Genomic DNA, 15868 nt, shown 5'->3' on the forward strand with positions numbered 1-15868 from the left:
ATGTTGGCATATCCAATGATGGATGTTTATCAAGTTGGATTGAAGAGTGAGCAGTCTGCTGTTTTTATCTCTTCCAGACCTGCCTGGAGTTGGAGCGTTATCTGCAGACGGAGCCAAAGCGTCTTTCGGAGCTCTTCGACCATGATTTGGATGGGCTCTTGACCCCTGCCTACCTGAAGGAGGATGGCGAGGAAGAGCTCGCTGACGTTCTTCTCCCTAGCACACATGAGCCCCAGAGCCCACCAACAGTGATACTTTGCCCCGCACGGAAGAACTTACCCTCCACAACTTCTATAAAAACAGAATCAAAGGTACCCGAACCCACAGAAGGGATGGAAGGAGTTCACCAGGCACAGTTAAGTGCAGTCACCTCCCTGACGCCCCCGTCATCGCCGGAACTTGGTCGGCACCTTGTGAAACCCAGCCCCTCGCTCACGGCATCTGCTGATGGGACATTCACCCTCAAGCTGGTGGCCAGGAAGGTGGGGCTCAGCGCCGCCCGGCTGGTGCCGTCGCACCCGCTCCCTGCGCAGGTAAAGGAGGAAGATGAGGGAGTAGCATGTGTGCTCGGGGATCTTCCAGAGAACAAGAAGAGGATCCACCGCTGCCAGTTTAATGGCTGCAGAAAGGTTTACACAAAGAGCTCTCACCTTAAGGCCCATCAGAGGACACACACAGGTGAGAATTTTGATTAGCCGCAAGATATTTCAAATGGGTTTTGATACCACTTCCATTCCTCATATACTGTACACATCTGTTTATACGGACATACCGTATTGTCCAGCCATCTGTTACGCTTCTTTTGTTGTGATGAAAATTCCCTGTGTTCTCCATTCTCACTCAGGAATGAGGTTAAGTAGGAAATGAAAACTTCTTGTTAGAGTGAAGGAGTAACACTACTTCTCTTGAACCACTCTTTCAACCTGAACCTGGTCTCCAGCGACAGGGCTGTTGACTAAAGCAAAGGGGAGGGAGGGGGAGGGAGGGGTCTTGATGCCCCAACTCTTTCACTCCTCCATGTCCATCCCAAACCACTCAGACCCCTGTCGGGGAGCTGTCCTCTGCCCAAGTAACTGTTCAGTGATGGATGGATTGACCTGGATAGGCCACCTGACATTCCCAGCTTTATTTCTAACACTGACACCCCACTCCCACACCCCCACTAAAGCTTCTTGCGGGTCTAGGTCAGTGACTGACCGCCTTTTGCTGGGGCTGTAATCATCCAGACAGAACAGTTATGGAGGCAGTGTCAGCGCAGGGCTTGCCGTCATCTAAATCCTTCTTTCTAAACCAGGATATAGCTTGTGAGTCCACTGAAAGTTGTGTATGCGGGATGGAGACAATTATGGCCCACTATAACCAAGGGTATATCGGGAAAAAAAAATCTTTGACAGAACTTTGACTGACAGAAAAATTTGTTGATTTTTCTGTCAGTCACTTTATGTTGGTATGTGTTGACCAACCCACGAGCGATTCTGTGCTACCCCGTGGCCATGATTATAGTGTGTGCCAACAGAGGGCTGATCAGAAGTCTTAATAGATTCATATAATTCCGCTACATGTTGAACTTTCTCTCAGTCAGTTGCACCGGTTCACGAAGAAGCTCGCACTCGGGGGCCTATCTGAATGCCATTGGGCCTATACTGTAAGACATTTAATTCCACATTATTCTCTGCCATTTGTATATTTATCGGTTAATCATATCATTGCTGCATCTACGGGGCAAATCATACACTAGAATGATGAGTCCGTCACTTTGAGCAGCATACCAGATGGCGGTGCGGCCCTGGTGCGCTCGCACGAACGCTGGCTCTACACCTTGGTTCTTCTTTTGGTAGCCTGAAGAATGCTCTCCCCTTCTTTTGTATGTACGTGTGACACACTGGTGCACATCAGCTGTCTACCATTGTCAGAGTGTGGCGTTTCCTGTTATCTGTTAAGTTTTATACTCTCTCATATTAGCCTGCATTTACGTTTGGCACAATGCATTGTGGGATATGTGTCGTCAACATCCGACGCTCTGATTATTACCATGGTGACGACAGTTAAGAACCGCTGCCCCAATGAGTCAAAAAGGTGTAGCAGGAGACTACTGGTGAGCCCATACAGTGAGTTTGGATCTTATGGGATTGAAGTGATGCATTTGTGCCAACTCTATGCCACCCGCCAACGCTGTGCAAAACACACATTTTGTGTTCTTATGCTTGTGAGTAAAATCAGCTTGGACGTGCCTTGTTTGACAAAGGGCTAGGAAACTCTCAAGGTTTGATTGAACTTTCTGTGAAGCACATCACACAGGTAAGCGCTAGCCACACTAAAACAGAGATACACCCACTGAGTTCGCCCGTGAAGTATATTTGTCGACCAAGCGGGTAAATATTATGACAAGTGGGTAGACCAGAAAAAAAACACTCAAGCGTGCAATTTCTACTCGTGTTGACCCGCCACAAGAAAGTGGGTTGATATTAGGATCAAACAGCACATATATCAAATATTTTATTCGCATAGATGACTCATGTGTTAAGGACGTAAGCCATAAGACTCAAACAAAATGATATAAGGCAACGACCCTCTGCAACGCAACAGCTGTAAAGCAGGCTCCCCAGTCAGTGCACGATTATCCTGACACGTTTAAAGATGTCATTACTCAAATCCTCTTTTTCTTGCTTGTTATTTCCATAAATTACTGCCGGAGAAAAGGCGACGATTTAATCTGGAATTAGACGGGTCGGCATGGAATAGCGGTGCCCTGTAGAGCTTTTTGTGAATAGGCTTATGACAGATAAGGAGTGGTACAATTAGATAGGGAGCAGGTTGAGGGAAGAGCTAAAACACGAGGCTGCTCAAGTTATTCTTCCTCTGTCGCTCGTTTGACATCACCTTCCTCTCTTGTGTCTGCCTTCATAAAAATACTTGAACTCCAGTTTTTATTTGACCCCGTGGAAGTTCCTTCACTGTTTAACACAGTCAGACACAGCTTCTAACGTGCAGCACTATTCTGTTAGATCTCGGTGGATGTTTATTTACAAAACGCAAAACCGACAAAGTACAGCAGAGGACGCTGGTAACCACGAACCAGGAAAAAGCGAAACAAAACCAAAAACGCTTGCAAAAGGCAAGGATAAGATGAAGGGAAATCGCTTGTTACAAAAGAACAAGTAGATCCAATATGCGAGAATAATTAAACTGAGGAAACAAGAACAAGGAAACGTGTTGAGAAAATCTAAGGCAAAAACATGAACGTCTAGAATATTCAGGCATTTGGAAATGGGAGACGTGAGCTAGGCTGAAATAATCTGAAAGCCAGTTGTCGACGTGGCAGAGTTTTTAAAGGCAGCTGGAAACGCGGCATGATTAGCGTCAGGTGCGGCTCATGAGGGAACGCCCCACTCCAGCTGGTGAGTCCAAAAAAAACCAAAGCAAACAAGACATCTTCACAACAATCATGACATATCTAAGTCAACTTTGACACGTAACCGTGCCACATGGCTTTTATTGAGTAGTGACGTGGTGGGAAGTGGCAGTCAACAGTGCAACCCCAAACTGTCTCTCTCTGGCTTCTGCATGTCAGGATTACACTCCCATCATTATATCCAATGATTACTACCAGTGTCCATGTGAAAGCCATCAAACACAACAATGTAAACGTGCAGTTGTTGTATTTTGACTCATTTCAAAGCAATTTAAATTGAGAAAAGTTTCCTTTTGATACATATTTGAGCTGACATCAAGGCTCCCCACTCTCTCACCCGTCTCCCATACATAATCTGCCTCTCTTCATGTAGCTGCCCCCAACCAAATACTGCTCTCTCATATCAAAAGCCGGACTGCTGGTTGCAGGTCGGAGCCCGTAAAGCGCTCTCGGCGAGCCTCTCTAATGACCTCTGAGACCCGGATGCCCGGCACCGGCTCCAGTTAATGGAGGAAATGCAATTAAGATCAACACTGGCACCTGAGAGGCTGGAGTGCATTCCCAATGTGTGTGTGTGTGTGTGTGTGTGTGTGTGTGTGTGTGAGGGAACAATCAGAAGTAACAGATGACACATGATATGATTACCGTGACTCAGGAAACACCCAGTTATCAGATTACGGATGCCAACGTATAATTTCTTATTTGATTTGATTATTCTGCAAGGCATTTTAGAGTGGAGGGAGGAAGCATTTGGGCACCGGGACAAGTCTGAGCAGAGGTTTCTGAACACTTTCAATGGAGCTTGCACAGGATTTATAATCATCTTAATGAAAGGAAATGATCCACAACATAAACCATGACATGTTTTCCAAAAGTAACAAAAGAATAATCTGATTATACTGACGAGTTTGGGCTAATCTGCTGGATTAGATCAGTGATCTCCATTTTTCAGTGGCACTCAATCCCACTGAATGGAAGCAGTGGGTGTACATTTGTAAATTTGTGTTTGTGTGTGTTTGTGTGTGTGTGCGTGTGTGTGTGAGAGCAGGCGAGTCTATGTGTCTGTTTTTGTGAGGGTATCTCAAGAAAGAAAAGGTGGGGGAGGTTTTGATTCTGTTACCAGGCAACGGGGCAGCATATCGTTGGAGGACTCGGTAGCTGAGTGGTTATTATTGCTGCAGGCAGTGGTCTCTTAATGCCCCCCACCTCCTTCCTCCTTCCTTCCGCACCGCCACCGCTACCACCTCTCACTATCCCTCCCCCATTGCTCTGTACATCTCGACAGTTACCGTTTCTAGGCAACTGCCTCCATGCTCTGCCTGCATGCCCGGTAATTGGCCGGTGGCATGGCAGCGTGCCGTTGCCAGATCCAGCCAGCTGCACTGACTATGCTGCCTCCTCATGTTGCATGCACCCAGCATCAACACACACTACTTCTCTCGTGGCCCCATTGCTAGGCAACAGAGTCAGGCATCCTTGTCTCCCGGGGCTTCATTGCCGGTCGGCCCAGAACTGCTGTTCTAAGTGTTTGTGGGTACAGACTAGGGTTTGTATGTATTCAGTTTCTTTTTAAGTCAACACTGATGACGTTGTCGATTAAAAAAAAAAAATCAGTACAGAACACCAAAGCACGGAATGTGGGCTGGGTAAAGTGCTCGGTGGCTGTCACATGATAGTATAGAAATCCTCTGCTTGTTGCTGAGACAGGCAGGTAATGTTTACACAATGTAGTCCCATTCTGGGTCCAGCACTGCAGTGGGTTATGCATATTGTGCGTTGCCATGATTGCAAATAATCATGGACCGCTTCATGTACAGTGCAATGATTCACTGTTCGCCTTCCACTTTGCATATCCACCTCACAGTACAGAGATCCAGGGTGCACATCCAAGCTAGAGCCTTCCAATGCGGGCTTCATATTTTCTTCCCCTGCCAGTGTGGATTTTCTCTGTGTACTCCAGTTTCCTCCCACATTCCAAAAGCTTGCATGGTATGTTGATTGAACGCTCAAAGGTGTGATTGTGAGTGTAACAGGGTTTTTGTCTAGGTGTGCCCTGTGATTTGCTGGCAACCAGTTCAGAGTGCACCCCGTTTCCTGCCCAATGACAGCTTTTTAAAGTAGGCTATACATCTATTTAAAACATGTATCTGGCTCCAGATAGTTACATTTTGGGCAGCCACTTGATGAGAAATAAAATTGAGTAAATTCAACACACATTTTTTTTCAATGTACTCTAGTAGCCCATGTATCCATCCATCCATCCATCCATCCATCCATTTTCTAATCCGCTTGTCCTCACAAAGGTCGCGGACGTGCTGGAGCCTATTCAAGCTGTCTTCGGGCAGCCAATCGCAGGGCACACAGAGACGAACAACCGAACAATTTAGAGCATTTTGGGAATGTGGGAGGAAACTGGATCACCCGGAGAAAACCCACGCAGGCATGGGGAGAACATCCAAACTCAAACCCAGCACCTCTGCACTGTGAGCAGTATATAAAATAGTGGTTGGTTACTTACATTCATCTTATTTCTTGGCAAAAACACAGGAACTGAAGTACATTTTAACTCACGATTGAACTGTTAAAAGGAGGTGCTGTTGCCATTCGTCAGCACACAAATTAGCAACATGTTAAAACTAATCTCTGCAACCCTTCCAAACTTCCCCTCATGTTCTTCTCCCACTTCATGCCTTTCTTCTTCTGTGTGTTCAGCATCATCACGCACCATTGGGACATAATCAGTGTCTTTGCTTAATGTATTATCATTGATGAAACAGGTGTTTTCCTCCCTCTCCCCCATGCAGGTGAGAAGCCATACAAGTGCTCATGGGACGGCTGCGAGTGGCGGTTCGCCCGGAGCGACGAGCTGACGAGGCACTACCGCAAACACACCGGCGCCAAACCCTTCAAGTGCAACCACTGCGACAGGTCTGTCAACGTGCCCCTCAATCCGCCACTTTTTTACCTCGTTATTTTGTATAATCACGCTTGAGCCGAGGACGTTGCTAAATACAGGTCAGTGTGTTTCTGTAAATAAAAGCTCACGCTCTGACCTGCTTACTTCCCAGAACATTTTGTGACTGCTGCTCCGACCCCAAGTGTCCTTGAACAGAGTAAACTGACCAGCTAAGCAGTTTGCTCCACATGATATTTCAGTGTCTAAATATTTAATTCTTTGGCAGATGGATTGAGGCGGCCCCGAGCATTGCAGTGAAGCTTTATCCATCTCTGCCTATTCCAATACAAAACGCAGATATTATTCAAGCATTGCTGCTATGGTGATGTGACGTAATTTGCCGTCGACACCCTACCTTAATTAGTCACTGCGGCCCCTGTTTAATAATGAAACACAAGCAAAATGTTAATTTGCAGCCTGGCTGGCGAAACCATCAAGCATTCGCGGGCCATTATTTGCTATAAAAAGATCAGGCTTGGCTGTGACACAAAAATCTTTAGCCCTGTTTTAATTACAAGCCTCTGTCTGTGATCCGCCCCTTGCTGACACCTTGGGGATCTCACAGCAATTTTGTCTTCTGGGGAATAGCTGCTGGGATGAAAAGGTCATTTTTGTGATCTCCTTGAACACGCATCCAGCATGATAAATCTGAGAGAGTTGTAAAGCATCTGCAGCATCATAAAGATCGTTTTATGAGGCCATGTTGACCCATCTATCAGTGTCAGCGACGATATTGAAAAGTAAATGTGTTGTTAGTTGTGACGAGTCAACAGAATTATGTGCATATGCTATAAATATGACAGTAAACACGGCCGTTCTGCATCATAAGCAAATAGCAGGCCAGTTAAGTGTCTTTTACCACCAAGTGCGCGCGACCTGATAGCTTGCTTGGGTTGATGAGCCAGTAATGCGGTCTTCAGAGCATCTGTCAGACCTCAGCTGGACAGACACACTGTAAATACAGTAACCCCCCCCCATTTCCCCTTCTCCCCCTTTCCTCTGAGTACCACCCCACTACCCTCCGGGTGCGCTACCTAATTCAGGCTCATCTCTGTCATGTGTCGCACGGCGCCCAAGCCCTTGGGCCCAACGCAGATCATGCTGAGATGAAGGAAGAGGGAGGGGAAAAAGAAGACAGGCTGCAAGATGGAGGCTGGGGAGGGGGCTTTGGGAGGTGAGTGGGGAGGGGGTGAGAGACCTGCGGTGTGCCAGCTGGTGCGGTGCCCCCGAGTTGTGACTTGTACGTTACCATCTGTCTCGCTGAACGACACGAAAAACATGCTCGAGAGTCTCCTGGGCCTTTCGTGAACCGCATGTGTTGGCTATGCTGTCTGATGGCAGAAGAGAGTAATACACACACACACACACGCACACGCACATGCACAGTACTCACGTGCGCATGCACACACAAGCGCAGACGCGTCATGCTTGCAGGTGTGGCAGTAAGACCGATGACTGGTGGTACATCAGTGTAACTCCGCCCCTCGGCCAAACATTGATTGATCCTGACAGTAGCCTCTCTCTTTTGCTGGAGTGAAGCAATCGTAAGTGTAAAAAAAAAAGAAACATCTCACTTCAATGTCTTTGAATTGAATCAAATGTATCACCTCGATGTGGAATGGTGTAAAACGTCAGAGGAAAAGAAAATCTTGGAAACCTGTTAGGCTGTGTAACACACAATCTTGGAATATTTTTACAATATCTGCCATCTCTGCCCCCCCCCCCCCCCCCCCCCCAAATCGATTGGTTTTCCCACTTAAGTGCACAAGCACTGGCCAAGAGCCTTAAATGATCAAATGTTGGTAACGTTCAGGATTAACTGGACAATCTCGCAGACTAAAGCACACTAGCAAAATTGAGCAGGAAGATATCTGCAAATATTTAAAGCCAAAGACGTGTGCATTAAGTATAACTGTTCATAGGCAGTTAGGTCACCATGATCGTTTCAAGTGCAAACATATCAACACGCGCTATGACTTTTGACTTTAGAGCTTGATGAGGATTGCGGTCTTCTGTGAGATTGATTACAGGGAGCTCGTAGGCACTTGTTTAGATTTTTTTCAAATTTATACGGCTCTGGAAAAATGAAGAAACTGATGCAAGGACGAAGCAATTAACCAGAAGAAAACCAAATCGAGGATGGGCTTTGCTGTGCTTTGTTTTACGATGATATAGATCTTTACAGAAAAAGACATTAGCACTTCAATTTCTCTGCATCACAATTAAGACTTGCTGGCATAAAGTTGTGATGTGTCTGTTAATTTTTCCCAGAGCTGCTTGTGTTGTCATGTACCTAAACGAGGCCGGTGTTATGCAAACGCTGCACGTTGCCATGCAGTCAGGCCATGCGAGTATGAATTACACCAACGATGTTGCAATTCTGTTTGATTTTGGTCTTGAATAGCATCATGTTCGTAGCATGAGCGATATTCCTCTGTCTGACATATTTGTAGATCACAACATCATACAGCTTGCAATTATGTCAGAGGAAGCAACACTTCAGGCCCTCCTTTACTTGGGAACACACAGAGCAAGAATGGTGTGAGACGCGTCCTATTGGGGGAATGTTTGGATGTAATCATTTCGAATGTCTAACAAAGGCCCCATGCATGTGTTCATGGACATGCATAATTTAAAACACATTTTGTGGGGAATAAAAACATTTAAAAGGCAACATGTTGTCCTCGTTATCGTTTGGGTTTTTTTTGCAGCTTCGGCTGTTGCTTGCAGCACGACAAGTCAAATCATTAGGAGCCGCAACTGAAAATGCTGATTATGAATGAGTTACACAAGGACCACTTGCATCAACACCCATGGCTCAGTGCGCGCTAGCTAATCGCATCGACTAAACAATCCCCTTTCCAGAGTGCCGTGTTTGTAAACTAATGGAGCGTTTTCCCCCTCCGTTGTTTGCAGGTGTTTCTCCCGGTCGGATCATTTGGCGCTGCACATGAAGAGGCACGTCTGAAGAGCGCACGGCATGTCAGAAGGGAGTGGAGGCGGTGAGGAAGCAGAGAGGACAACATCACTTGGGGAGAAATTTTCCGGATCGGAGGCAGACGCGCCACGCTTTGGCGTGAACATGGGCAGGCAACATACGGGTCCCACATGACTGATTCCATGAAGCGTCATCTGCCTCCTCCGATGGGACCTTGAGCTGGCAGCTCGTGGGTTCGGTCCACTTTTGCCTCGCATTTAAGCAGTATTGCCCCACACGCAGCAACTTTTGCACTCATATTCGGTCCTCTCTGAGCGAAAACACCATCTTGCTAAGTTGCTGGAGCCTTTCTGTTAAGTCAAAGTTTGACCTCTCATACTTTCAAACTGGATCCATTTACGAATCCTTCTGCTTGGACGGCACTCGTTTGGATGGCGATTGCAGACTTGAATATTAGGAGTGTTTTTTTTTTCTTTTTGCCGGAGTTGATTGAGGTGATACAGACGACCGCAGGTTTTTTCGAAACCTCGTCCATCCGGACTTTGCTACGGATGTGGTCAACAGCGGTCCGTCTCCTGCTTGGGCCTGATGTCCACGTCGTCGGAGCTCACATTATTGCACAGTTGACTCTTGGCAAGCCTCTTGTTGAAAAGAAAAGCCCTGGTTTGTCAGAATGGGAGGAACTTGGGCCCCATGCACAAATCAAAGCAGATTGCTGACTGTCATCGCACATCAGACAAGATCGCTACGTATGTAAAGGCTACATTGTCTTGAAGCAAAGACCTCAACTTTGTTCGGAATTCCACCATTCTGAAGAACTTTTTGGGAATGGATGCGGCCAAATAAAAAGTGTCGATGCCTGAAGTGACCTCTCGGCCCTTTGAGAGTGATTGGCACCCGACCCGCCACCGCGTTGCTCGGCCATGCAGAACTGTTCCAATTTAGCCAAGTTGCGTTCAGAATGCAATTTTCTCCAGTAGATCAGGCCCTACGCATCTCCTGGGACATTTCGCAGATTTATCCTCTGTAGGACACGGAATGAACTTGCAGAAGGACAAATCCAATCAACTGGCTGAGAGATCAATGTGAATGTATTTCTAATGTGTCTGTGCACGATGCAGCTGAAAATGTGAATGGCGAAGCGGTCACTCCTTGTTCGCAGCGCATCTCTTTCCACATCGTTGTTAATCGAGGAAGTCACGCCGTGACGCGTCACACTTTGTTCCTGTTGACCGTCCGGAGGTTGGGAGCGCAGGTTTCCGTGGGGTCGAGTGGTTAGGGCGGGCCAGGTCCTGCCCAGTCAGCAAAGATAACTGCCCTTTCAGGTCCGTGAATGAGACATGAACATACAATGACGTGTAGTTGCAGTTCTCTTCGGTGCTCTGACTCCTGAATCCCAGACGCCAGCTCTGCCTTATATCCAGGCGGCACGGACATAATGGAGGCGATGCCACACTTCTTGTTGACTCAGCTGGGATCTTTAGCCCAATACTTAAGAAATTGAATTTTTGGGGAGTCAAATGAGGAACATGGACACCTGTCTTATTTCACTTTTAGGATTAGTACGTAAAGCACCAGATCAGCTCCTCGCAAGCAGTCCGAGTGTTCCGTCCGGAATGGATGCAGACAAAATGAATACAAGTGGTTTGCACCGTCAACGGCAGCTCGATGTATGACTTTCAATACTCCAGCTCTGTTGTTGGCATGAATGACTGCGTGGAAATGACATTTTGGTTGTTTCAAATGTTCTTATGGACAACCCTGGACTGGAGCACAGAAATATCCCAAATATTCTTTGGAAGCGACTCAACTATTTCTTCTCAAATGTGCGCGCTGGAAAACTTGGAGTTCAAATGTGAATGTTTACTTTTTTATACTTTTGTTTTATTTTTGGGTGCTTCACTTATGTGTCCTTTTTATGAATGATTGTCAATTATGCTGTGCCTGTGTGTGTGTGTGTGTGTGTGTGTGTGTGTGTGTGTTTTTGTCTGTATTTGCACTGTAAAACAAAAACAGTAAACAACAACAAAAAATAGTAACATAGCTGATGTTTCCTGTCCGCTTGTGCACATCACGCCACTATCACTGCATCTCTATACGGTAATTGTTTTATACACCAACTTGTGCACATGCATTAGAGCAAGCACTTGGCACGTGCACACAGACACGCTCATGCGAGAGTGTGACCAACCCCACACACACTTACACACACAAACACGCACACACTCACGCGCACGCGCTTGCTCGGTCTGAGGTGCAGGCTGCAGCTCTCAGCATCGCTGATATCCTTCTGAATTTGAAATCAGACCCCTTTTTTTCTACCAGCGTCCCCTTGTTGCCTTCCCCTCCCCTCCACAAGATAACAACGCTTTCAACTCCTGTCTGTCCCCTACACCCCCTGCCCCCCATCATCTCCCATCTTCCTCCATTTTCCTGTGTTGTTGTCTTTCTCCCTTTCTTTCGACTGTATAAAGAGTTTTAAAATTTATCATTTGTATATTATAATGTATGGGTATGATAATGTTCTTTATTGACGAAAAACGAGAAAGATTTATTTTTGTTACCGGTTTGTTTCATAATTCATTTTTTTAAATTGGTATTGTAATATCTCTATGCAAGGACTGTTTGTTTGTTTGTTCGTTGGTTTGATATATTCTTTTTTAATTTAAGAGTGTAATTAAGTGTAATAAATGGTAGATGCAGTTTGGCATGGAGTAGGCATGCTTCCTGTCTGGTCTGTTCTTTGACAAAAATTCACACAGTGCCCGCGACAGTGTCTTTAAAGACGTCTTATCAAGACTCAATCGCAGAATCAGCTGTTTTGTCAACAACGAACACCCGGAGAGTGCATTTAGGCTCCATCACTGATATTTATTTGCAGTTGCTCACAACGTGAAGCGCAATTGAATCCAATCAGTTCTTATTGCGCTCCTCGCTTGAGGATTTCTGATTCCATCCTTCACAGGATGGCTAAAAACACCTGCTCGCAGTGCGTAATCACATCTGTTAGCCAACAAGGTGAAAAGGTGTCTCTGCTTTGACTGCTTTTTGACCATGACCAGCTGATAAAACGCTAATCGAATAAGTAATAGCTAATTAGGGAGTAATTACTCCCCGCTAAATGGTCCGATGCGGTGTATTAATTCTCCTCGGGTCTGGCAAAGAGGAGCTCCCATCAGGGCTAGCCCCCGCTCCCTCACAACCCCCCCCCCTTCCCTTTTTTTATTGTATTTAATACTCTCTAATTGAAACTTTTACTCTCATCAAGAAGCTTACTTGTGTCAGTTAAACATATCATGTCCTTTTATTGGTAATTATAAAACAGCTAGCAACTGAACTGTACCGACTACCGCAAGAGAACTAATGGAGCCATTTTTCAATGTAGACTGCGCTTCCCTTAAACATGTTCACAGTGAAGCCACCGCCACTAATACCCGCACTCCCACTGCTAGGAAGTTTCACAGCAGGACAACAGCACATTTTTAAATCCCGCTATTACACCCCAGATCCCCAGCAGAATATTCTGCAAATAATTGAAAAGCTGCCTTGATCAACACGCTGTTTGAGACTTAATTTTCCCTCTTTGTGGTCCTCTCTCATCCGTTTTGTGATGTACAGCCTGTCCCGTTGAGGGTCACAGCAGGGGCTGAGGCATATCTGCTCAATTAGGACAGACTCCACTGGTTGCCTGTCAATCAAAGACAAAAAGCAAACAGGAATTTTGTTCCAATGACTTGAGGAGGTTCTGTCGATGGGCAAGGGTCACATGGCAGTCCAGTTCCATTGTTAAGTTGTGGCAAGACATCACAAAACTGTCGTGGCCACTTTAATTAGTCTTTTATTTTCTTAACATGTCTTGTGTTTGAGAGAACAGTTTGCACACAAATGCAAGAAAATATCTATATATTTGGAACAATTTGTTTTGTTCCTTGATTTTAATTAACAGGCGGATACTCAAAAAGGGTCACACAAATTCAAAAGATTCTCCTCACCTAAATCTAAGCACCACTGAAATGTTTTACTGTAGACCTACTCATACAGCTTTTAAGTTGAACAGCGACTATCTAAACAACCAAACCACGAACGAAAGTCCTGCACACCTACAGTCGCATATTACGTCCTAAACAGAAAGCATAACTTTAAGAAATGGACTAGAACTGCGGGCACCTCAGCAAGGTGCCACAGTACTTTGCACAAGCACCAAAGTGTGACCCTTGTTACACATGCCTGAGTTGTCTCATAAAGATTCATGCAGTATTTTTCGAGAAATCTCTGAGACACCATTTCATCAAGGAGAGGCTAATTTACATCAACGAGCAATTGTGAAGGTCTTTTGATTTTGTGCAACCAGCACAAGCAGCCGAGTGCTTTGATAGTTACAATTATAGGGAATGTGTCAGCTTGGCCCTCTGTAATCAAAGGCTAATCACCCTGCTGGTTGCAGAGAAGCACCTGCGTCAAGCTTCCGTCTCTTTGCCACTCTGAGCGACATCTCAACTCCTGTGAGGTACGTCGCCATCCAAAATCTCTTTTATGTCATTAGTTAGTATCCGCGAATGCAATTTGGATTATGCTAAGATACTGGAGACTAGTGGACTGTTTTGTTTTGTTTTTTTTTTGTGGGAGAAGTGGCAGACAGTGCTGGGAACAAGAAGCCAATTGTTATTTCGAGCCAAACAAGTCACTCATCTGGCTTGTAAACGCTTGTTTACCGAAGGAGATCAGGCTAGAACTAGAACTGACTTCAGCCTGCGCGCACACGAATAAGATCTTGGAGTGGAGAAGCGAACCTAGACTCGTGGTGGACCACCAAGTCTTCAGCACTCCACAGAGCCATCATGCATTATGGAGTTCTTTCGCTCTCTTGCTGTAAAAAATAGACCAACAGAGTTGAGCCTTCTGATTTTTTTTTATGCTACTTGCTTCCACTTGGACCTCAGTTATGTGTGTTTTCCAAAGCACTCTGACACTTTAGCTTGCCATTTTTCCAGTTTGCTGACGACATTGAAACATACTACATTCTGTATATGTAGCTTGATCGTTGATGATGAGCGTGGTCGCAAAAGACTCATGTTCCTTCAGAGACATTTTTGTGAGACCATTGTGGTTTCTTTTGCATTCTGAGCACGGAAAAGTCGTGCGCTGCAGCACCTAAAGGCTCCCCGATGGCCATTGATCCATCGCTACGCCCACAGAGGTCCCGGACTCCTCTTTGATTGCCATCCCCCTGCTAATTAAACAGCCGAGTTTAACGAGCTCACTTTGCTACCAGGTTGAATGGAAAGGTCACCGCTATCTCACTTGTTTGCAACTGAATACTGCCAATAATGGCGCGGCAAGGGAAGACAGGTGTTCACGGAGGACATGGAAAAAAAAAAAAACGAAACAAGTGGAACGCACCCACCCCCCACACTGAGATTTGACCCCTGATTTGAAGTGTGAGGCCAAATTGCTGCCAGCATGAAATATTATTTGGGTATTTTTTGTTGCTGTTAGTTTAGGACAGCTGTGGCGTTTTAATAAAATTGCCATGCGCAGTAACCAGCAGCAGTCAATACATTTGGTTCTGATTCAGGAGTGCTTTTGCTTGGTATGAATGTCCACCAATCAAATGCCATCAACCACCCCCATCCGTGACCTACATACGCTATCTGTCCCGTTCATCGCTTATCTTATGGCGGCAGAATCAGGATTGATTGGTTCAATTAAACTGGCCTTTAATGTAAGCCGTTTAATCCATTTCTATCGTCCAAACCAAATACCTTCCCCTCTCAGAGTGGGATTACGGGCCTCTCCTTCAAATTGGCACCTCAAATAAAGGGTTAATGGGTCAAGGGAGTGAGGCTGAATGTTTGGCGACAGAGCCCAATAATGAACTGACGGGCAGAAATAAGGAGTTGGGCTGGAACACAATTTCCTGAAATGCATGCATTTCAACCAGCAGCCGCAGTGTGTGCTCACTTGCTTAAAATTACAAAGAGGATTTGATACTCAGAACCATATATGTCTCCATACTCGTGTTTTAAGATGTTGAGGGCGATCACTGTGCATGGATGTATTTTAAAACTCATTTGTTCCCACTGATGATGTATTTTCATGTCTCTTCAGAATCCAGACACTCAATCCCAGGAATATATTTTGAATGACTTTAATGTTTTTTTTTCTTTCCACATTTGAGGGTAAAGGGTGGGGGGATGAAAATAGCTGGCTTTGAATGAGATGTGTTTCAAAAGTGTCATGTCTGTACATTACACCTTAATTATTAAAGCTTTTTCAATGTGTTAATAATACATAGAAAAATCATGTTTTCAGACAAACATATGCGTTGATTCACACCGCAAGTGTCTTCATATAAGTTTGAAGAGCAAGTACAGTATTTTGAATTCCGAGTATGGGTTTGATTGTCCCTTGCACTCATCTGTTGGTCAGAGTCACGGGCCTCGCTTTTTTCCTTTGCTTGATGAAGTGCCTGCAGCTGTACACGGGGCTTTTCTTTTTTTGACCTTGTGTTTCTAATAAATTGGGTTTATGTGCATACGCCATCACACGTTTACATACACAC

At 45.4% G+C, this 15868-nt stretch overlaps 1 protein-coding gene across 2 annotated transcripts in view; it reads left to right on the forward strand.

Moving 5' to 3' along the window:
* The window catches only part of LOC127595842 (Krueppel-like factor 7), a 28127-nt gene extending 16104 nt beyond the window's left edge, over window positions 1-12023 (forward strand). Inside the window, exons 2-4 of one of the 2 annotated variants that reach the window (XM_052057758.1) lie at window positions 78-678; window positions 6217-6340; window positions 9285-12023. In XM_052057758.1, coding sequence (XP_051913718.1) covers window positions 78-678; window positions 6217-6340; window positions 9285-9336 — 777 coding nt within the window. In that variant the 3' untranslated portion in view covers window positions 9337-12023. Of the gene's footprint in view, window positions 1-77; window positions 679-6216; window positions 7490-9284 lie in introns of those variants that run through there. The other variant, XM_052057756.1, reaches the window with a different exon arrangement.
* The last annotated feature ends 3845 nt before the right edge of the window (window positions 12024-15868 follow it).

This window comes from Hippocampus zosterae, chromosome 2 (genome assembly GCF_025434085.1).
Source record: "Hippocampus zosterae strain Florida chromosome 2, ASM2543408v3, whole genome shotgun sequence".
Classification (NCBI taxonomy): domain Eukaryota; kingdom Metazoa; phylum Chordata; class Actinopteri; order Syngnathiformes; family Syngnathidae; genus Hippocampus; species Hippocampus zosterae.